The 21805-nt window shown below is 50.3% G+C and overlaps 1 protein-coding gene across 4 annotated transcripts; it reads right to left on the reverse strand.

The window, feature by feature from the left end:
* Positions 1–57: 57 nt before the first annotated feature.
* On the reverse strand, positions 58–21071 carry DGKA (diacylglycerol kinase alpha). 4 transcript variants are annotated; one of them, XM_075551516.1, is made up of 25 exons: positions 20945–21067; positions 17615–17676; positions 16349–16493; positions 15870–15946; positions 15412–15544; positions 15091–15165; positions 14560–14609; positions 14155–14229; positions 13882–14001; positions 13670–13784; positions 13082–13170; positions 12820–12939; positions 11371–11469; positions 7827–7910; positions 7501–7574; positions 7244–7318; positions 6761–6846; positions 6578–6667; positions 2329–2489; positions 2052–2116; positions 1730–1820; positions 1253–1448; positions 1010–1130; positions 762–822; positions 58–361 (listed from the first exon to the last, which is right to left on the reverse strand). In XM_075551516.1, the coding sequence occupies exons 3-25, from the start codon at positions 16410–16412 to the stop codon at positions 278–280; spliced, it is 2205 nt and encodes a 734-aa protein (XP_075407631.1). In that variant the 5' UTR covers positions 16413–16493; positions 17615–17676; positions 20945–21067; the 3' UTR covers positions 58–277. The 4 variants fall into 4 exon arrangements, with proteins under 4 accessions (XP_075407631.1, XP_075407633.1, XP_075407630.1 ...); XM_075551518.1 differs by lacking the exon at positions 17615–17676 and having other exon boundaries at positions 20945–21071; XM_075551515.1 differs by lacking the exons at positions 17615–17676; positions 20945–21067 and adding an exon at positions 16914–17087.
* Positions 21072–21805: the final 734 nt, after the last annotated feature.

A 21805-nucleotide genomic window follows, 5' to 3' on the forward strand; every position in this document is an offset into this window, starting at 1 on the left:
TTAAGAAGAGGGTATTAAAGAAGGAGGTAGATTGTTTACTAATTAACAGATAGCCCAGTGGGAAAAAAAAAGTCCTTTTATTCAGATGAGGCACTTTCAACATGTGTCTGTGGTGTGTGAGTGTGTGCGCATGGCACGCACGTGTGCGTGGTGCATAGTAGAGGTGACACAGGGTAATAAATACTGTGAGGGCGAAGGAACACTCCCCTGAGCTGGCAGGAGGGTGTGGCAGCAATGTACAGAACCTATGGGTGGAGTCCAGGGCGAGGCTGGTGGTTCAACCCAAGAAGCCAAAGAAATGGGAAGAACGAGGAGGCGGGCCCATGAGCATGGGCATCTGGTTCTTGTGGGAGATCTTGATCTGGAAGGGGAGGGAGCACATTCAGAAGCTGGAACGTCAGGGATTTGGGGTGGCGGGGAGACTGCTGGGGGTTGGGGTGGGTTACTAGGGTTCTGCAGAGGCTAAGGAATCAGGGTTTGGGTGAACCTGGAACATCAGCAGGCCTGAGGGCATCGTGGGTTATATGTGGGGCTGCTAACTACAAGGTCAACAGTTCGAGCCCACCAAGTGCTGTGCAGGAGAAAGAGGAGGCTTCCTGCGCCTGTAAAGACGTAGAGCTCAGCAGCCCCCGGGGGCCCCTCGTCTCACTTCTGTAGGATGAGTCTGCATCTACTCACTAGCACTCAGCGTCTGGGGCAGCAGGAAGCAGCAGAGCTATTGGATGCGGGCTGGGTTTTTGGCAGGCAGAGGCCGTACTCACTGTACAGGGTGACTGCATCCAGGGTTCTCCGTCAATTTGCATGGGGAGGGTTTTTGTGGTGCTGTGGGAGGACAGGGCAGATTGGTGGAGAACTCTTTCCAATTAAACACACAAACTGCTTCCTCAGGTTGGCTTTGGGGCCCTTTGTGACTGAGGATAATCTCTTAGTATGCCCCTCTACCATTTCTATAACCTTTCTGCCTTTGTCCTGCCCCCGCCTGCAGCCGTGGGCTCAGAAAGTGCCTTACTGGAAGGTGATCTCAGAGCATTTGGCCAGCCGATGTCCAGCACTCTTGAGCTTGGTATAGATCTGGCCCATCTCAATGGCACCTTCCAGTCCCACCACTTCCAGCCGCTTGTCGCTGAGGTCTGCAGGGTGGATGGTAGGAAAAGACGCTTTACAGAAGCAGGGTGGCCCCAAAGGCACTGAAGCCTTCCCTTTGGCCCCACATATCCGCGCAACTCTCGAGGCTGCCGCTGCCCCTCCTCACCTTGTACACAGGTTTTCAGGATCTCAGGGTCGGTGATGACTTTGGCCATAGTGCCCAGGGCCTGGTTGATCTGGCCTTCCCCGTGAGGCCTCTTGGTCTCACCCCAGAGGTTGGATCCACCATGCATGCTCGGGATGTTCAGCACTGCGATGCCTTCCAGGGACACGTGGCTCAGGTCCAGGGGTTTCCCGCAGATCTGACAGGAGCGGGACACAGCCCAGTTGGGGAGGACACAAAGCCTCACCTCATGGCAGAATCACGGGTACGGTGCCTCTTCACCACATGACCCACGGGGGCGGGGGGGCGGATCCGCCATGGGTGGAGGGAAATAGGGACTGGGAAGTCTTGAGGGCTCGGGAAATAAGGGTTAGAAAGTGAGGAAAGGTCAGAGACATACAGACTGAAGAAGATGGGGAAACTTGGAGGGTCCCTGAGGTGAGGGAAGCGAAAAAGGATGGTAGGGTAGGTCACATGCACCTCAACTGTCAAAGACTCCTCCAGCTTTTTGCAGGTTGAGAAGATGGATTCAGATGTGGCAAATTCGAAGTACCATAGTTTGTTCTTCATTCTGTCAGCCCCACCATATGGCCCAGGAAGGAGGGGCCGGATGACACAGTGTCAGGAGTGGCTAGGTGCCCGGGAAGGGCCTCAACCTCCCAACAACAGTAGCATGGGGAGCAAGAGTGGCTTTGGTTGAGGACAGAGGACCCACTGTCCACCTAAGTGGTCTGAGTCCAACATGGGCACACCCTTGCTCCTGCCACTGTGTATACCCACACTCCCCTCTCCTCTCCCTTACCGGCTGTTGAACTTCTCAGGATATTTCTCTCGCATGATATGGAATCGGTGGGCAATTGAGGCATCCTGGGGCGAACGGAGGATGTAGGATCAGAGGCCTGCCTCCTCTCTCGGCCCAGCACTCTGTAACTTCCCAGTCTAAGTTCTTTTCTTACAACTCCCACGCTCCCTGCACCCCGATTTCCCTGGGCCACAGCTCACTGACTCTGCCCACTCCCAGCACAGGCCTGCTTAACCCCTCCTTTCTCCCTTCCTCCCGCATGTCCCATGCCACTGACCACACCAATGGAGAAGTAGTTATTGATGATCTGGAAAGGGACAGGGTCGCTCTTCTCTGCAGTCCGCTGGGGTATCACTTCCACAGACCATCGATCCATATGTACCGCTTTACTCATCTCTAAATCCTTGAGGATCTTCCCCAAATTCTGTCCTTCATAGCCTAGGGTTGGGGAAGAAGACAGGTTAGCTCAGAGCACACCAGCTCCTTCTAGCACGGTGTTCCACACGTTCCCAGAGGTCCTCTGCTCTGCTTCTACAGAACCTCCCAGGCACTGCCGGTGAGAGAGAGGGGGCTTCGTCGTGGCTCCCCTGGACCTATCTTGAGGTCACCCCGTAGTGGACCCAAGCTGTCACAGAGGATGACTGTCCCCACTGTGTATGCACATCTAAGAATGATGCCAAAGCCTGTCGAGATGGTTGGACAGAATCACCAGGAAAATTCAGAGAAAGATGAGTAATTATATCGACTTCTCTCTCTGACTCTTTCTCCCCACATCCCATCAGACAGAACAGAGTACCGACCGACAGTACTTAACCAGTGTGATTCTGCTGCAGTCACTACACTACAAAGAGCATCTGGAAATAGATTCCAGTGGATATGGGAATTTAGTATATGACAACATTTCAAATAAGTGGGGGGAATGAGCGATTATTTACGAAATGGTGTTGGATGTGATAGTCACTCCTTACGCTGAAACAAATTAAAGTTGGGTCAAAGAATTTAAAAGTAAAAAAAGAAACAGAATTTGTTCTATGGGAAAAACAAGATTAAAAAAAAATAAATCTCTGAGTGGCCTTTCTAAAGAGTGATACAAAATGAAGACCCCAAGGGGAAAGACTGATAAAACACAACTTTGTTACCATGAAAAACTTCTGTGTGGTTAAATAAATAACACTTTCAAAAGACAAAAGGGGAAATACAAACCCAGGGGAGAAAAAAACAGCAGCACATATAACAGACCAACTTCCATAACATTGAAAACATTTTAAATGCTTACGAATCATGTTATTTAAAACCTCGACAATAAAATGGACAAATAATAAAAACAAGCCAACCATACAAGAAATGCAAATGCTCAACAGCATGAGAGCTCTCACTAGTACTAAAAGTTAAAGAACTGCACATTAAAGCAGTTAGCTTTGTGTGGCCTATCAGGTGGACAAAACCTAAAGAAACTAAGAAAATCAGGTGTTTTCTTCTGAGACTATATGAATCAAGTGGCATTCTTCCATGCTGTTAGTTGGAGCATAAACCGGTCCCTCACTCTGTGGAAGGCAACTTTTATTACAATGTTATTAAAACATGTCATCGATTCAGTATTTCTACTTAGGGGGTTTCTCTTAGGAAAACTAAACACACAGGTGCATGGAGGTGGGTGTAGGAGGGAGTCTGCTGAAGCACGCTTGATAATTGCAAGAACTCAGAAACCATCTCGCTGCCCACAAACAGGGCAGTGGGGGCTGTGCTGCGACTGAACACAGAGCGAAATCTACCCACAAGCACTAACAGAGAGCTATCCAAGCTACGTTATTCAATGAAAACACAAGTCCTGCAACAATGTGTACAGTGTGATCCCATCTATTTATTTATTTATTTTAAAAGCCAAATGTGAAGGAACTTCATACCTCTGATTCCAGTTTCCCAGGAACTTTTGAAACTCGTGTGTGTGTGTGTGTGTGTGTGTGTGTGTGTGTGTGAGAGAGAGAGAGAGAGAGAGAAAGTACATGTAAAAACAAAAGTGAGCATAAATCATGGTAGAGAGAAAGTACATGTAAAAACAAAAGTGAGCATAAATCATGGTTATCTCTGGGGAGTACATCGAAGTTGGTTGAGAACAAACAAGAGGTCAACATGTGAAAACTTACATACTTTGGACCTTTAAATCTTTTACAGCGGAAACGTAGGGATATCTTACTTGCTTTAAAGAAGTTACTAGTAAAACGAAGCAGTAATTCCACTTCTAGGAACCTCTCCTAGAGGGGTGTGCAGAAATCAACACACCTCCGCAGAGTTTGTAATAGTAAAAAGGGGGTGCTTCTCAAATGTCCATCAGCTGAGGGCTAGTTCAATAAATGATGCTTCAATCACACCAGGGATACTCATTTCTCTAAGAGGGAGGCAAGCTTAACTGTACTGACCATAGTGACACCCAAGAGAAACTGTTTTTTAAAAAAGGAGAAAAAATCTGTAACATGACCTCATTGTGACTTAAATATATGCATCTAGAGGGAAAACATGAAGGGACAGGTCCCAAAGCGTTAGGGAGTGGATGACAGAGAACTTTCACCTTCTTAAAATGTGTGTTATGGTTTGTTTTTATTTTTAACCCTAGGGATACTAGTTTAGTAATTGGGGGGGGGGGGAGGTGGGTTCAGACCACCTGCAACCCCACAGAAACCCGTCTGGCAAACATTGCCTGTGGCTTCTGCCAAAACCAACAGTACAGCTCTAGTTCAGTTTCACTCTCAAACGCCTCAGCTGGTCTCTGAAATACCACTATGCTCCGGTACAGAGGAGCTTGGGCTGAGAGACTGGGGGTGGGTGGGAGGGGCTCATTCCTCACTTTTCTTCTGGCTGTAGCTTTCAAACGTTGACGTTGACCGGGTTGAGTTCAGGGATTCTACATTCAAATGATTCCAGGATTTACAAGTGAAAGCAGGGAGCCATGGGGATTGTGATGAACTGAATAATGCATATCCCATTTAGAAGGTTCCCAAGACTTTAAGATACTGCCAGACAAACAGTATAAAGCTATACAAATCATTTCTGTGGACAACTCTGCTTACAGTTTTGGCAGGATGAAGTTTAAAATACCTTAGCAAAGCATTTCTTCAAAACCCCAAACGGAACTCTCTACCATCAAGTCACTGTGGATTCATTGCAACCCCCAGTGGGTTTCTGAGACAGTAACTGTTTAAGGGAGCAGAAAGCCCAGTCTTTCTCCCCAGGAGAAGCTGGTTTCAAACTGCCAACCATGAAGATTGCAGCCCAACACGTACCCATTGTACCCCAAGGCTCCTAGCCCCATTTAATGTGGCCTCTGTCCCTCTCAGTCTCCATCTTCCCATTCCTTCCTGGAACCCTATGCCCCAATCACAGGGAGTCATTTACAATTCCCCTAACACACCACCCGGGCTGCTAACCACAAGGTCAGCAGTTCAATACCATCAGCCTCTCTGAGGGTGAAAGAGGAGGCTTTCTATTTCTGCCAGCCAGAGGGGAACTGCCCCACAAGTTTTCTGAGGCTCTCTCTTTAGGGGCTCCCAGCTGCCTGACCTTTCTCCCTGAGAGAGAGGCTCTTGGCCTACATTTCCAAATCATTTGGTCAACAGCCCAGTGCTTAACCCACTGGCCTATCAGGGCTTTTTAATCCCCTTTGGTGATGGATGTTCTTTGTTGTGTTAATGTGGGGGTGTCAGGGTAGGGGGAGTTTTAAACCCATCGCCTTTAAGATATAAAAGAGCAGATCAAATAGGGCAGAGCAGAAACAGAGCCAGGACATGCCATGCTGATTGCCAAGGAATGGAAGCTGAAAAGAGACCAGGCTTTTCTTTCCCCAGAGTCTAGAGAGAAAGACATCCTCTAAAGGCAGGGTCCAGAGCTCAATTTCCAGCTTCTCACCCAACCCAAACCAGACTCACTGCCATCAAGCCATAGCGACTAGGCAGGACAGGATAAAACTGCCCCTGTGAGTTTCCCAGACTCTAACTTTCTATGGGAGTAGGAAGCCCTGTCTTATCACCCGGGGAGCGGCTAGTGGTTTAAAAATGCTGACTTCGTGGATAGCAGCCATCAGGGCCTCCTGTCTGACCTCTTACACTGTGAGAAAAAACATTTCTGTTTTTTAAAGTCACTCACTGGTGATACAGTAGCCCTAGGTAACTAAGACATCCCTCATTTTCCATGATTCTCAAAGCCCAAAGAGCTGGTTGACCGAAGCAAGTTATTTGTATGTTTGTAGGGAAGAAAGCTGTTGTTACACACACACACACACACACACACACACACACACAACTTGTGAGCTCAGACGACTTACTTCACCCTCTGATTACAAATCAGCAGCCCTGTTTCTTCCAGAGCATTCTTCCTTTGGGCACACTACTTGGTTGCCCCCTCCCGTTTGTGCCCCCTCTTCTGCCCCCCAGCTCTCTTCCAGAACCAGATGCCCACATGCTTCTCTGTGTGACTTTCTCTTTCTGACCCACTTCCCCCATCACCAGCCAAACACTCACTCCCTAGCCACTTACCTCCTCCCCATCGCAGGCAACGAGCCAGATCGTTTCCAGTACCCAGGGGCAACACAGCGACCGGAGGCACAACCGACAAGTTAGCCTTGTCTGGGGGACAGGGGAGAAAGTGCAAATGGACAGTTCGCTCTGGAAAGCCACTGGCCCAGTCAGTCCCCTAGCTGGCGTGCTCCCTGCACTGACCGATGGTCTCTAGAATCCAGCCTACTGTGCCGTCTCCACCACACACCAAGATCCGACAATCAGCAATATCTTTGAAGAATTTGAGCCTGAGACAAAAAAAAAAGAAGAAGAAAAGGGTGTGTGTGTGTGTAAGGCCAACCGGAAGAGTAAGGCTCCTCAACTCCCGGCAGATTGCCTCTGGACTCTTTGTTACTTGGTTTCTATGAAGGGCAGAGGGCAGAGACCAGGGGCACTGGGGAAAGTCACAGCGGAGAGGGGGAGAGGGAGGCACTGATATCTGCATCCTTTGAAAGCAGAGGTTCCCCTCTTTGAGCTGGAGAGCACAGAGGCAGGGCCCTCAGTAACCCTAGGAAAGAAGTATCCTGAATGCTGGCCCCAGGGGTCCTCTAGGCATCTGCGCCCCCACCCAACACAGTGTTTGCTCCTGCCTTCTCCCCACAAAGACACATACACAGAGTCTGGTACAGCCTAACCCCTACTCACCCCGCCTCTGGACCATCCTTTTGGAGGTTGAACACCTGTCGAGGGTTTAGCAGGTACTGGAACTTCCAAAGCACCCTGTTGTCAGAGAAATGAAACAGGGGGGGGGGCGCTCTTAGGGGGGTGGGGAGGGAACATTTTGTCCCTCACCCTCTGGATTTGGCTCTTCAAGGTGTGCCCCCTCCATCCAACATGTTCCCTTCCTCCCTCCAGCCTCTGCAGGTCCTCCCTCCCTTCTGTCTTAGAAGACCCAGTCTCACCGCTCCCCCTGTTTGCCTCCGCTCTTAGGGTTGACAAAGACGAGAAGTGGGTGGGTGTTGGGAACAGGGTCAATCTGGATCATCGGGAGAAGAAAACAAGGATAAGGAAAGGAGGATGTCGTCGGAATCACGACTGAGACAGGAGAGAGAGACAGAGAGCTGGGGCCCCACAAAAGTGCTTGTCTTTTCTTTCTTCCTCTGTGTCCAGACTGGGACTGGAGAATGCAGGCAACATCCTGGGGGGTTGGGGAGGTTTCCAACTTTATTCCCTCCCTGGGGAAGCGCCAATAAAAACACCAAGAAGCCCAAGCCCCGCAGTCCAGTACCCGAAAAGCCTCAGACGTGCCCGCAGTTAAGTCTTCCACGTTCTTCTGGTTCACTTTGTTGGTTTTCCAATCAGGTCCTGAAGCCTAAGAGGAGAAGGGAGCCATGAGAAGGGAAGGTGGGTGGTGAGGGGATCTGGAAGCAGATGAGGGTCTTACACAGCCCCTCAAAATCACAGGTGCTCTGCCCTAAGTGGAGGAGCCCCAGTGATGAGGTCAGTTAGGAGGGGACAATGTCCCCACCCCCACCCCACCCCAAGCTGCTCCTCAGGAACCGATCACAGTGATCGACATATAGTCCCCTCCCTGGAGGAACGGGAGACATCAGTCAGTGTTAGACATGACAAAATAAAAATTTATAAATTATCAAGGGTTCATGAGGGAGGGAAGGTGGGGGAGGGGAAAATAAGGAGCTGATATCAAGGGCTCAAGTAGAAAGAAAGTGTTTTGAAAATGATGATGGCGGGGAGGGAGGGGTTGGGAAAAAAGGAAAATGAGCTGATTTCAGGAACCTAAGCGGTAGGTGAATTCTGAGGATGATGAGGGCAAGGAATGTATAAGGGTGCTTTACATAATTGATATATGTATGGATTGTGATAACAGTTGTATGATCCTCAATAAAATGATTTAAATTTTAAAAAAGTCTATTCCTAATAAAATGGATATGCAAACAAAACAAACAAAAAAGGGAAAATGATGATGTCAACATATGGACTGTGTTAAAGAGCTGTACAAGCCCCCAATAAAAATTTAAAAAATTGTCAAAAACAAAACAAAAAAAGTTGTCTCCTAATGTGAATGAAGAGGGTTGGAGTTGAGACCCAAAGCCCTGTGTGGACAATTGGACATCCCCCCACAGAAGGGTTATAAGGAAGGGATGATTCAACCAGGGTGCAGTATAGCACTGACGAAACACATCATTCCTCTAGTTCCTGAATACTTCCTGCTCCTCACCCAGCCACCTCATCCCCTACCATCCCCCACCATGACCCACTTCTACCTTACAAATCCAGCTAGACCAGAGTACACACATTGGAACAGATAAGAGCTCTTGACAATGGAATTCAGCATGGATAAAACCCTCAGGAAGGAAACCAGTAGAGAGGTCTGCGGGGCCGGCCACAACCCAACTATGTGGACAGCCTCTCCTTCCCCCAGAATTCACTTCAAAGGACAGCACTGAAGCTACAGCTCAGAGAGAGGGACATGTCTGATCAGAGCACACGGGAGCAGATGAAGGGGGAGGAAGAGAGAGTGGAGCACATCCTGGCCCACCAAGCCTTGAGGACAATATCCCTGCTCAGAGCAGCCAATGCACAGAGAGGACCATATGGCTGGCCCCAGTAGGAGACATATCCCTTACTGACCCACAGCCCTACAGGGGACAACACTGGAGACACAGTGTGGCAACTGCGTCCGATCTGACCCCACCACACAGAGGCAAAACACTAATGGGCGTGCAACAGAATAGCAAGGGGATAAGAGCAAGGAAGTCCAGAGGGAGTACCAAAAATAGACTTTGGGGCCAGGGTGTGGCACCCCATCAGGTCAACAAATAAACCTTGAACTATTTACAGGTCTTTCTTTAAAAAAAATGTTTATCATTGTTTTGTTTTGTTTGTTGCTTTGTTTTGCTCTGTCTTGTTTTTGTGCATATTATTATCTCTGCAGGTCTATCTAGATAAGATAGGCGGGATAAACAACCTGGAGGAGAAAACAATGGGACTGATGGTTCCAGGGGGCCTTGGGAGAAGGGGAGGTGGGGTAAAGGAAGTGGTGTTAACAAACCCAGGGACAAGGGAACAACAAGCGATCCAAAATCAGTGTTGAGGAGGGTGTAAGAGGCCTAGTAGGGCTTGATCAAGATCAATATAACTGAGAGGAATTACTGAAACCCAAATGAAGGCTGAACATGATAGTGGAACCAGAGGAAAGTAAAAGAAAATAGAGGAAAGAGCTAGGAGGCAAAGGGTATTTATAGAGGCCTAAATGCAGGCATGTACATATGTAAATATATTTATATAGGATGATGGGGAAATAGATGTTATGTGCATATATTTATAGGTTTAGTATTAATGTAGCAGATGAACATTTGGCCTCAGTACTCAAGTACTCCCTCAATGAAAGAATACGTTGTTCTATCAAACTGGCATTCTATGATGCTCACCTTCCCGACACAATAGCTGAAGACAAAGTCGGTGTATAAGCAAATGTGGTGAAGAAAGCTGACAGAGTCCGGCTATCAAAAGAGATAGCGTCCGGGGTCTTAAAGGCTTGAAGGTAAATAAGCAGACATCTAGCAGAGAAGCAACAAAGCCCACAAGGAAGAAGCATAACAGCCTGTGTGACCACAAGGTGTTGAAGGGACCAAAGAACAAAAAATCGTACCATTGTGAATGAGGGTAAGGGCAGATTAGGGATCCAAAGCCCATCTGTAGGCAACTGAACATTCCCTTACAGAAGGGACGCAGGGAGGAGGCGAACCAGTCAGGGTGCAATGTAGCAACGATAAAATATACAACTTTCCTCTAGTTCTTAAATGCGTCCTCCCCCGTACTATCATTATCCCAATTCTACCTTACAAATCTGGCTAGACCAGAGGATGTACACTGCTACAGATAGGAACTAGAAACACAGGGAATCCAGGACTGATGATCTCTTCAGGACCATCTGTGTTGATACCAGGAAGGTGGGGTAAAAAGGGGGAACCGATTACAAAGATCTATATATAACCTCCTCCCTGGGGGATGGACAACAGAAAAGTGGGTGAAAGGAGACATTGGACAGTGTAAAATATGACAAAACAATAATAATTTATAGATCAAGGGTTCATGGTGGGGGGGAGTAAGGGAAAATGAGGAGCTGATACCAAGGGCTCAAGCAGAAAGCAAATGTTTTGAGAATGATAGCAATGTACAAATGTGCTTGACATAATGGATGGATGTATGGATTGTGATAAGAGTTGTACGAGTTCCCAAGAAAATGATTTAAAAACAAAACAAAAAAACCCAAAACCAAACAAACCCTCAAGAACAGTAGTGGGAGTATTGATGTCAAGAGGGTGGGGAGTAGGGGGGAGGGACAGAAAGGGGTAATCCATCACAAGGTTAGATATATAGCCCCCCCATGGGACGAGTAACAGAAATGTGGGTGAAGGGAGACAAAGGACAGTGTAAGACACAAAATAACAACAGTAATATATACTTGATCAAAGATTAGGAGGGTGGGGGAGGGAGGTGACAACAAGGGCTCAAGTAGAAAGAAGATATTTTGGAAATGTTAATGGCAACATATGGACAAGTGCACTTAATACAATGGAATGATGGATTATCTTAAGATTTGTAAGAGCCCCCCCAATAAAATGATTTTAAAAAGAAGAGTTGACCCCTTAATCCACAGGGGCCGAGAGAAGGGTAGTCCCACCAGGTCCTGTAGGCTTGCTATGCTTCTGAATGGGCTGAATCGCAGTGAGTATCCGAAATCAAGCTGGTTTGTTCTAACTGAGGAAACACTGCTCCCCGCTCCCTGCCTGCTGCCCGGGTCTCACCAGGACGCTGGGGTAAATGGAGGATGGAGGAAGGACATGATCACGGAGTGGCCCACAGTCACACTCTTGGCCTACGGCTTGTTGGCAGTCATCATGGATCTGAAAGATGAGGTGGGTACAGAGAGGTTATGGAGGGCACCCCTCACCCCTCAATTGAGAGGTCTATTAATGGAAGTGTCAGAAAAATCCTAAATGGGAATTTTAACCTTTGGAAAAGAAACCCAACACACTGCCTCACCCCATGTACTTCCTCAGTCCCAGAACACATCCCACCCTGGCCCACCTCACTCCTTTACTAAGGACCTTGTCTGCACCAGAAATCCCTGCGTATTCTGCTTCTGTGACCTTGACTCCTTTAGCAAACTTGCTCGTGAAGATTAAGTATAAAAGGGTTCGGGGGTGGGCTCTGGGGGTGCAAAGTAGGGATAACAGGAAGCTGATATCAAAGAGTTCAAGAAGAAAGAAAACGTAAAAACAAAAAAGAAAGAAAACGTTTTGAAAGTGACTGTGGTAGCAAATGTACAATACTGCTTGATGCAACTGAATGATGGAATGCTATGATATCTGTAAGGGCTCCCAATAAAGTGACGAGGGAAAAATGGGGGACGGACAGTGGAGAATGGGTGAAGGGAGATGTCCGACAGTCTAAGGCATGACAAAATCATAGTAATTTATAAATTATCAAGGGTTCGAGGGGGACCAGGAGTGAGGAGCAAAAATGAAGAGCTGATATCAAGGGCTTAAGTGGAAAGCAAATGTTTTGAGAATGATGACGGCAACAAATGTACAAAAGTGCTCGACACAGTGGATGGATGGATGGACTGTGAGAAGAGTTGTACGAGACACCAATAAAATATTTTTTTTTTAAAAAAGAGGAAGTAGAGAAGTAGTTTTTGGATTATTCTGATCAAATTACAATTCTGTCCCAAGCTGATTTCTTTATTCTGTACAACTATGAAAACCTGTGAAAATTACCTAAAGTGCTTTGAAAGCAGGTGTTCAGTTAATTGGTCAGAGGGTGTAAATACAGGTTTTTCAACAATTGTATGTATTTTAATAAATTCAGTTTGTTTTCTGAGATGAATCTGCAAAAAGGGACTGCATTAAGAATCAAATTAATAAAATTTTTTTAAAAGACTCAAATGAATACATTCACATTTATGTTCTGAATGGAAATAAAATAAATGATTTACAAATTAAAAAAAAAAAAGCGACGCCCTCCCAAATCTTTTGGAATGCTACTTCCTCTGGGTCCCCTCTTTTAAGTTCTCAAAGCGTGCTGCCTGGTCATTCCTGAGGTACAGGAGAGCACCTGGGCGCAGGTGTGTAAGCGATGGAGACTGGGGGCAGGTGCAGCCAGCCCGGGGGAGAGCAAGCTAGGAAGGGGCCTGGGCTCCCTTCTCCCTGGGAACATAGGGGCAAGGATTTGAAGGCAGTTCCCCGACTGACCTCCAAGTGGCACCACACACAATGCAGCCCGGTCAGGCTGTGGTAGGTCCGGATCTTCTTCTGACAGCGGTCACAGCGCCCCGATTCACAGCCCCCTCGCACCCACACATGGGACTGGACCTTTTGCAGAGAAAGGTAGTTTCTCATCTGGAGCAGGTGAAGGGGGTGGTCTGTGCAGGCACGGGGGTGGGGGGGTGGGGGAGGCTGGGGCAGTCAATGGGCAGGATTGGGGGAAGCGCCAGGTGAGAAGGGAGGCACTCACACCAATGTCCTTCCGAGACTTGGCATAGGTGCTGACTTCACAGGGCATGGCCCTCATGGCGCACTGGTCGTGAACGATGTACTTACAGACTGCGCGAGAGGGGAGAAGGTGAGAGCCCTGGGTGAAGCCCCTCCAACTTACTCGGGGGTGGGACGCCCTGGAACAAGGCCCATAATCCCGTGTTGTGAGGGAGAGGTAGAAAATTAAAATTGGCAGGGGGGGGGGCTCCCTCCAAGACCTATTCCTTATCCCTCCCCTCCCCATAAAAGAGCACTTTCTATTCCATCCCACCCTGTCTTTGTGCCAGGAACTGAGCTGGATGATGCAAGGGAGGCGCAGACAGAACTAGTCTAGTAACAGTAGCTCAGATTTACTCAGACTTAATAGTGTATGCAGGTGAAGCCCTTGTCTCGAGTCAACTTATTGAATGCTCACAATCAGCTCGTGTATGGAAGAAGAAACTGATGCATAACGGTCACGTAAGTAGTCAGTGGCAAAGTCCAGGCTTCAAACCCAGGTCTGTCTAAAGTCAGAATGCCATGCCCACTGAGAGCAGGCCCGCCCCCACTGCCAGGCCCCATCACTCACGGTTACAGCTTAGCCCTTGTTTGCCAAGACTAATGCTGGTCTCACACAGGTTGCAGTAGACTGGCCGGGGGAAGCGCTTGGGTCTCCACATGTGCTGCCCGTTGTCCTTCAGGGTCTGGGCGGGCAGAGCAGATGTTGGGAAGGCCAATCTCTGGCAAGGACAGCCTAAGGCAGCTGTCTCACCCATCCTTATACAGTTCTCTCCTTCTTACCATCTCCAGGCCCAGCAGCACAAGCAGTGGCACGGTGGTGGCCCCAGCCCGGAGCCACTCAGTTAGGGAGACGGAGCCGCTACCGTCATAGTCAATGTCTTTCATCATCTGCTGAAGGATCTGAGCAGAGAATTGGGAGGGGCTTTGGGTGTGAGTGGTCTCACTACCGTCCAAGAAACTAGGCTATCTGTCTGAGGCAGAATAAGGCAGATGGAGGTCCCACCGGGGCAGAAGGCACAAGAAGAGACATGAGGGAAGAACCAACTGTCTTACCGGCCTCAGCTCCGACACATCCCAGTCCAGGTATTCAGCCACTCGCATCATCTGGGTAATGATCTTGTCCACTTCCTGGGGGCAAAAGAAGCAAGACCCACAGCCATGTCCTACTTCACAACCAGCAAACTCCTTCCTCTCCAGAAATGAGGGTTTCCAGGCCCCACCCCCATCCACCTCTCATTCTGAGGTGCTTCTGGGAAGAACGTGTGTCTCTATACTCTTGTATGTTTGCAAGCCAGCCCCCAATGTGTGTCTCCAGATTCCTCTTTTGGGGGTCAAAAGCTTGGGACCTACTCTCCCCCTAGCCACCTCTCCTTCTTAAGATCCTGGAACAGTTGGAGCAGGAGGGCACAGACAAATGGACACATACTCCCTTGCCCAACATACAGGTCCCCCACTCACTGAGCTGTCCAGGATCCCATTTCTGTCCGTGTCGTACAGCTTGAAGGTGACTGTGGGGTGTTTTAGGGGGGCCAGGGTCAGTTTGTGATGCTTACCCAAAGAACGAATACCAGAATATAGGGGAAATAAAGAGAAAGGGAGAGACCTATTGGGTGAAGAGCCTAAAGGTTGGGAATAAAAACAGACACAAAACAGGAGGGGAACGAGGACTGAATTCCCCCCAAGGTCACAAAGGTGATAAGGTAGGTGGACACACCTCCCACATCCCAAGAATCTCCCAAGCCACCCGCAAGAGACTGTGTGTGCAAGGCCTGGGAATCAGCGGGATTAAAGTGGATGGAATTAAGTATCCGGAGTCTAGGGGAACAGAAGAAAGGGGCTCAATCTCTGCCTCCACCTTGCTGAGCCCAAGACAGCCTTTAGGAATCCTGAGAAAATGAGGGAAGGGAGGCTGGAGATCACGCCTCTTTCCACTCCACAACCTCCCCACCCCTTCTCTTTCCAGCCCAGATACCCATCTTGGGAACTCACATTCTAGCTTGTCTTCTGGCTGGCCACCCTCCAGGAGGGAAAAATAGCAGGAGACATCACTGAGACACACCACATCTGCTTAAAAAATAGTACAGCAGAACTGGGAGTGGGGCTCCCTTCACCCTGGCTCTTCTCTTCCGCTTTATTCTTCTTCTTCCCTTTAACTTTCCCCCTCTAGCTCCTAGGTCTGCCTAGTCACCTTCCACCTCTCTCCTCTGACCCTGCTCCCAACATATGATTTAATCTGGCCTCATCCCAAACCCACACTAATCCAACTTCTTGTCCAGAGGTTCAGCCCAGTGCCCTTTTATATGACCATACCTTCATGCACAGCCTCATCTAAGCAGTGATCAGTCTGGAAGGATTGAAACAGTGCGTTGCTCAGGTTATTGGGCACATTATCTACTTCCAGATAGATTTTCAGGAATTCCCGGAATCCCATGTAACCAATGGCCTATGATGAGAGTGAGCATTACCCTGGGGAATCAGCAGGGTCGGAGAACTGAAGAATTGGAAGTAGTGAGGGCAGGGGCAATACGTGCACAGCTGAGAAGCATTGGAAGCAGGCACATGGCTTCTTGGGCCAAGTCCTCAGTTAACAGAATCTCTCGCTCTGTCATCAAGCAGTAGCTGCAGTGACAATGGGATGCTGGGGTATGCAGACCAGTGACAGCAAGGGGCAGACCCGGATTCATCCCTGAAGGTTGGAGGTGCCAAAGGAGCAGAGAAAGCAAAGATGGGAGGAGTTGGCTGAAGAGGTTTTCCCAGCTTCTACTCACATTTCCTTTGAGATAGTAAGCCAACTCGCCATCCTCGGAGAAGAGCTGTAGGACCTCACTGACCTTTTTGGTGGAATCTAGGATGTGGCGAGAGGGTGGGGGGAGAGCATCAGTGTAGCTCTCCCCACCTTCTGCCAGAAGCCAGCCCACAGAGCCAGCAGGCAAGGCAGATTCAAGTGACACGGAGGGAGAAAGAAGGCCCCAGAGAAGGACAGAGAGAAAAACCCACCAGACTCCCCACATGACACCCCACACCTCTTCTCAGTAACTTGGAGCAGGAAGTCAAGGAACAGAGAACATGGGCAGAGGGTTGGGATCCAGCTCCCTCTTCATCGTCTTCCCCTTCCTGCCCCAATCCAGGGCCTATCAGAGGAACTAAGTGGCTCCAGGGCCCTGGGGTCCTGGGGTGAGATAATGAGGAGGAGCTAGTGCTGGTCTCTACCAAAGAGCTCTGGGGCCCAAGGACGAGAGAGACTCACATTCCAAGTATTTCTGCAGCTGGGCAAAATCGCTGGGGCTTATTAGGCCCCGTGCTTTGGACATCTTTTTATTTCTCCTCAAAATGGTCAAAAAAGCGACTTTATAGTACCACTGGCGGGGGGTCTTGAACTTCAGGGAGTATTTCTAGAAAGAAAATGACAAAAGCAGGTGGGGGTGGGGGGAAGAGCCTGCTGGCTGCACCTCTTGGCTCCATTCGTTCTCCGTCCCCGCTATCATCCCCCCCAACACACACACACACACACACACACACACACACACACACTTATTTCTAGGGCAGAGGCCTTCCCCAAGCCTCTCCCTTTCTCCGCTGTTTCCATCTCGCCTTGAGCCATCTCCGACCGACCGTCTCCTTCCTCTGACTCCTCTCCGACTTTCCTCCTTCTTGGGCTCTCTGACTTCTACCAGAGAGAATCTCTCTCCATTCATCTCAGACCGTCCTCAGCTCCCAAGCCCACCTTCACCCCGCCTCCCCGGTGCCAATGGGGCACAATCGGAGCGGGACCGACGCCTGTGTCGGAGCCCGCCGCCGCAGCGGCCTCCCACCTGCCGCCGCCCGGCAGCGCGGACCCTGCGGGGGGTCCTCAGGGCGTTGGCGGTGCGCCTCCCGGGCCACGCCCCCATCTTGCTCCGCCTCTCGCTCGGCCACCCACGCCCGGCAACGACCTCTAGCGCTTCTGACGCGAGACTCCGAACTGGCTCCGGTGCAGTCCCTAGCCGGGGGCCACGCCTTATCTGGGCCCCGCGCTGGAACCTGGGATGGAACCTGCGGTAGCGGGGAGAGGCAGGCAAGGGGCCGGCCACAGGACCCAGGGTGCGGGTAGCGGAAGGCCACAGGCGCCCCTCTGTTTCCCAGGCCGGGGTGGGGGGATGGAGTTGAGCATTGAAACCCCATGGCCAGGTCTTCTATTGGGCCAGTGTTTTGACAGCCCCACCTTTGAGCTGTCAAACTCAGGGACCGAGGTGGAACTGTCCCATGGACCCCAGCGACCACTGGGCTGGGGGGCCTAGATGCAGAAGCCAGCTGGTCCTGATCATTCAACAATAACAATAATTATAAATCTCAACATGGTTTGGGAATCAAACTAGCACCAGTCACACCGAGGTTCCAGTCTGAGCCCTGAGATTACTTTGTGACCCTTGGCCACGCTCCAACCGTAAAATGGGAAAGATTCCTCTCTTTTCTTGTGAAGATACAGTTGAGTCATCTACGGAAAAACCACTGACACCTAATATAAACAACATACCACGTCCAACGCTGTCCAGGGTGATTCTGGTCCCTAGGTGGCCCAGGTGGTTTGACCCTCTCCTGCCAACGTAAAGGTTGGAGGTTACCACCTCCCTAGGAACACCATGCAAGGGAAAAGCAATAATGAAAACCAAAAACCTAATGAGTTACTTCCACTAAATCTTTGTAAACACACACACATTTTTTTGTTGCTGTTGTTAGTTTTGGTCAAGAGGATTTCACCCAAAACACCCACTGAGCCATCGACTCTAACACATGGGAGGGCCTGGTACACATCTAAGAATAACACCCGGGAGTAAGTGGCAGTAACTACTCACAAACGCAGATCCCGTGAGAGCGCGAGTGTTGGCGTATCTGCGTTATAGAGGATGAAACTGGAGCTCAGAGAGGCTGGTGATCTCAAGGAGGTGGCAAGTGGAGGTGGCTAGGCTCCTGCTCAAAGGCCACAGGGTAGGGCCCTTCACTTTCTCTCTGGCCTCCTTTTGTTCCACGTTGTCCTTGACACACTGCCTCCTAGTGTCACTGGCCTCCTTTCTATTCTTGAGGCACAAGCTTGCCGAGATCTTCCTTATCCCGGGGACATAACACTCACTGTCCTGTCTGCCTGGAAACCTCTTCCCACTTTTGGCAGGTCTAACTTCCTGCCTCACCTCAAAGGTCAGCTCCTCTGACTAATGCTGTCCACAGCACCTCCTTTTGTCTCCTTCACTGAGCTCACCAGCCTGAGACAGTTTCTTGTTAATTCACCTGCTTGTTTCCTGTTTGCCATCTGCCATCCAAACCTACTTTCTACAAGGGCAAGAGTTGGTTGTTCTTGTTCCCCACTGGGTCCCCCTTACCTAAAACAGTGTCTGGCATGTAGAAGGTGCTCACTATTGGTTGTACAAATGGAGTCATATTTTGGGAATAGTAATCCAAATCTGGTTAAACGGGATGCCACAAAATCCCTCCTGACAGGAACAAAGTAACGTGGGGGCACATAGGAGGTGCTCAATCAATCTTTGATCAATGAAGGAATGATTGGGGGGAAGCACTTGTTGAGGTACTCCATCTACAGCTCTGACCTTCTGCCTCCCTCCACCCACTCACTTAGACCAGGTGCAGGGAGGCAGTTAGGAGCTGGACTAGCCAGCCCCTTTCCTTTTGGATGGATGGCGCAGAGCCTTTTCTGTAGCTCTAACTTTGGGACATCTCTGTTGCCCCCGTCTGCACTGTACTCGTGTCTGTTCTGGGGGGGCTCTGAGAACATTTAGATGGTTTTCTGGGACACTGGAGAAAGGATACCACCCATCTGGCTGGCCCTTTTCAATGACTGTAATCCAACTTTTGCTGCTAATCAACTTAAGGGATCCATAATAGTCTTACGGGCTAAGGAGGCCTATATAGTTTATTAGCCTCTCTGATTACCTATGGGGATTCTTAGACGACTCCAAGCTTCTGGGAAATGGAAGCTGAGGGAGAAAGTGGCAGGGAGGAAAACAAAGGGCACTTGGTTTTGTTTTTCATCTCTCTCTCTTTTCACAGGAGCCCAGTGCTTTCTTGTTCCTTTCAACCCTTCCAGGTGTCTTAGACCTTAGAAAAACCAGTCACGATGTGGGCATTAACTAAAATCATGGATTCAATGTGCTTTTCAGGTTACATGGCACAGAGTTAGAGCTCAATAGAATGTTAGCTGTCACCATGATAAGAGTGGTCTCTAGAGAAAACATACCTGGAAGTGAGGAAACATTATGTCTGTGGCCCAGGAAGGCAGCAAGTCCAGGAACTCCCATTACAGCAAAGCCCTGTTGCACATACAAACCTCTTCTCCCCCACGGTGTCACACCAGGATCCTGCACTATGCCACTGGGAGGAGGAGGAGGAGGAGGTGACTGGATCCTAGACTGTCAGGGGTCAAAACACCCCTGGACAGGATCGTGGGCAGAAGGACTCCTGGCATATTTTTTGTTTATGCTCCTGACTTCCCTCATGGAAAGTACGGCTGTCCTGCAGTTCAAAGGCAGCAGACTATGGGATCCTGTGGCCCTGAATACCTGGAACAAGTTGTATTTTGTCCTCCAGCTCCATCCCCTCCCCGGAGCTACAACCTGGGCCAGTCTAGGCAAAGGGCAGGGCTAGGAGGGTTGGCTCTGCTGCTTCCCAATAATTGTTTGTGACTCACCCTTCCCTCCCCTCTTCCACCAGTTTGGGGTGAGAAAGAAAGAAGCTGACTTGGAGACAAAGAATCCTGGAACAACCAAATCTACTATTTTAGAGGAGGAAACTGAGGCCCAGAGAGGGAGGGACTTTCTCCAAGTTACAGCCTGTCTCTAGACACAATCTCTAGTCTATCCCATTCAATTTTAGCTCCTCTCTAGATCACATTTTAAACATTAAATACTAAAATTACTGGTAACCAAGAGAGAAATGTTATTTCCAAAGTCAGTGCTAGCATTTAAAGTTTCCGTTTGTTTTTCTTTCTTCGACTGTCATTGCCCGCACTCCAAGTCATACAAATTAACCAATCCCAGAAGGCTTTGACTCCAGAGCCAGCTCTGCCCTCCGAACATTCAGGGTGCCCCAGCAAAGAACCCCAAGGGGCAAGTTTGAGGCCTTCTCATCCCTAACTCCCCCACCACCCGGTACCCTACTTTTCCTTGCTTATTCTTGCTACTAACCAGTGGCTTCTAGGAAGGAATCAGTTGGTTAAAAGCACAACACTTAAGCCCTGACTAACATCAAAGGTAGTGTCAGTCCTGTGGCCTGGCTATGGGGCTAAGGGATGGGGCTGTGGGGGCTGGTGTCATGCCCTAGTCCAGGAGGAAGTTAAGTGTTGGTATGATTGACGGTGTGAGCTCATATGCTCTGAGGCTTCGATGTCCAACCATTTTTACATTTCTTCCTGCATCAGGATCAGATGAAAAGTTGTTTTGGAAACTCTCCAGTGACAGGTGTGGAGAGGATGGGGTGGGGGGCGGCGGGAAGCTGGGGAGCAAGAGGCCAGACTAAATACCTACATACTTCCCCACCCTCCCTGCACCCCCGTGCGCGCTGTGGCGGATCCACGCGGGCAGACTTCCCTCCGGGGACCCCAGCCCCTGAGAGGCAAACTGCAGCCTCCCCGGGACGCGGTGGGGGGCTGGGATGGTGCAGGGAATGCGGCCCACGCAGTGCGGAGCCAGCCTGCCGGGCGCCCCCCACCCCCGCCCCCGCGTCCTGGCGCCACCCCCTCCAGCTGTCACGCTTCCCCCCAACCCGTGCCCTCAGCATCCCCCGCCCCGCCCGCGGCGCGGCCCCCTGCACCCCGACCCGCGTGGGAGGCGGCGGGGGGCTCGCGGAGTCTCTCTACCTTGCCGGGGGAGGGCACGCGGTCCGAGCTGCAGTGCGGGCGCCGGCGCTGGAGCCCAAGCGGGGCTGGAGGGGACGGGCCTGGCAGCCGCGGGAGCCTCGGGGCCGCCCCGCTCCTGACGACACAACGCCCGCCCCAGCCCAACCCGCCGCCCGCTCCCCCACCCGCCCCCGTGCCCCCAACTACGAGAACTTGAGTCTGGCCAGGCCCCAGGGTGCAGTTCACTATAACCTGACTTCCCTCCCCCGCGTCTCCCCGACATTCAGGGCTGGGCCACTTTCTCTACTTCCTGGGCCCCGTCTTCCCGCGCCAGGGCGCAGCTCTGCTTCTAGCTATTGCTCCTTCCATCCCACTTCAGAGACTGGGATGAAGCCAAAATGAGGGGCGAGGCGCTGATGGGACAGCTTGGCAGTGGCCCACCCAGCCACGGTCTCGCCCACTTCCAATTGTTGCCAAGCCCTGACTTCTCGGTGCAAGTCCTTTCCATCCACCGTGACTTTAGACGCAGGGGATCCCGCAGGGGTTAGATTCCACATCCAGAGAGATCAGCAACTCCCGCCTCCGAGGGCTCCTTGCGGCCTGCCTTCTCTCCAGCGTCCCTCAGCAGGTCCATCCCAACCCCAGATGTCATATCTCGCAGACTCTGAGGGTCTTCCCCCTCCTCCGAGGATCCTTCCGTCTGCTAAGACTCCTCCTATCCCTTCCTTTTGCTGGGAGTGGACGTCTGGGTGCGCAGAGCTCTCTGGCCTGGGTGCCTTTCTCCATACCCACATTCTCCCACTTTGCCGGAGGCCCTTGGCGGGTGTTGCAGAAAGCCCTGGTCAAAAATAAGGAGGGATCAGAAGTCCTTTCCTGTCTGCC

This window comes from Tenrec ecaudatus, chromosome 6 (assembly GCF_050624435.1).
Source record: "Tenrec ecaudatus isolate mTenEca1 chromosome 6, mTenEca1.hap1, whole genome shotgun sequence".
Lineage (NCBI taxonomy): Eukaryota > Metazoa > Chordata > Mammalia > Afrosoricida > Tenrecidae > Tenrec > Tenrec ecaudatus.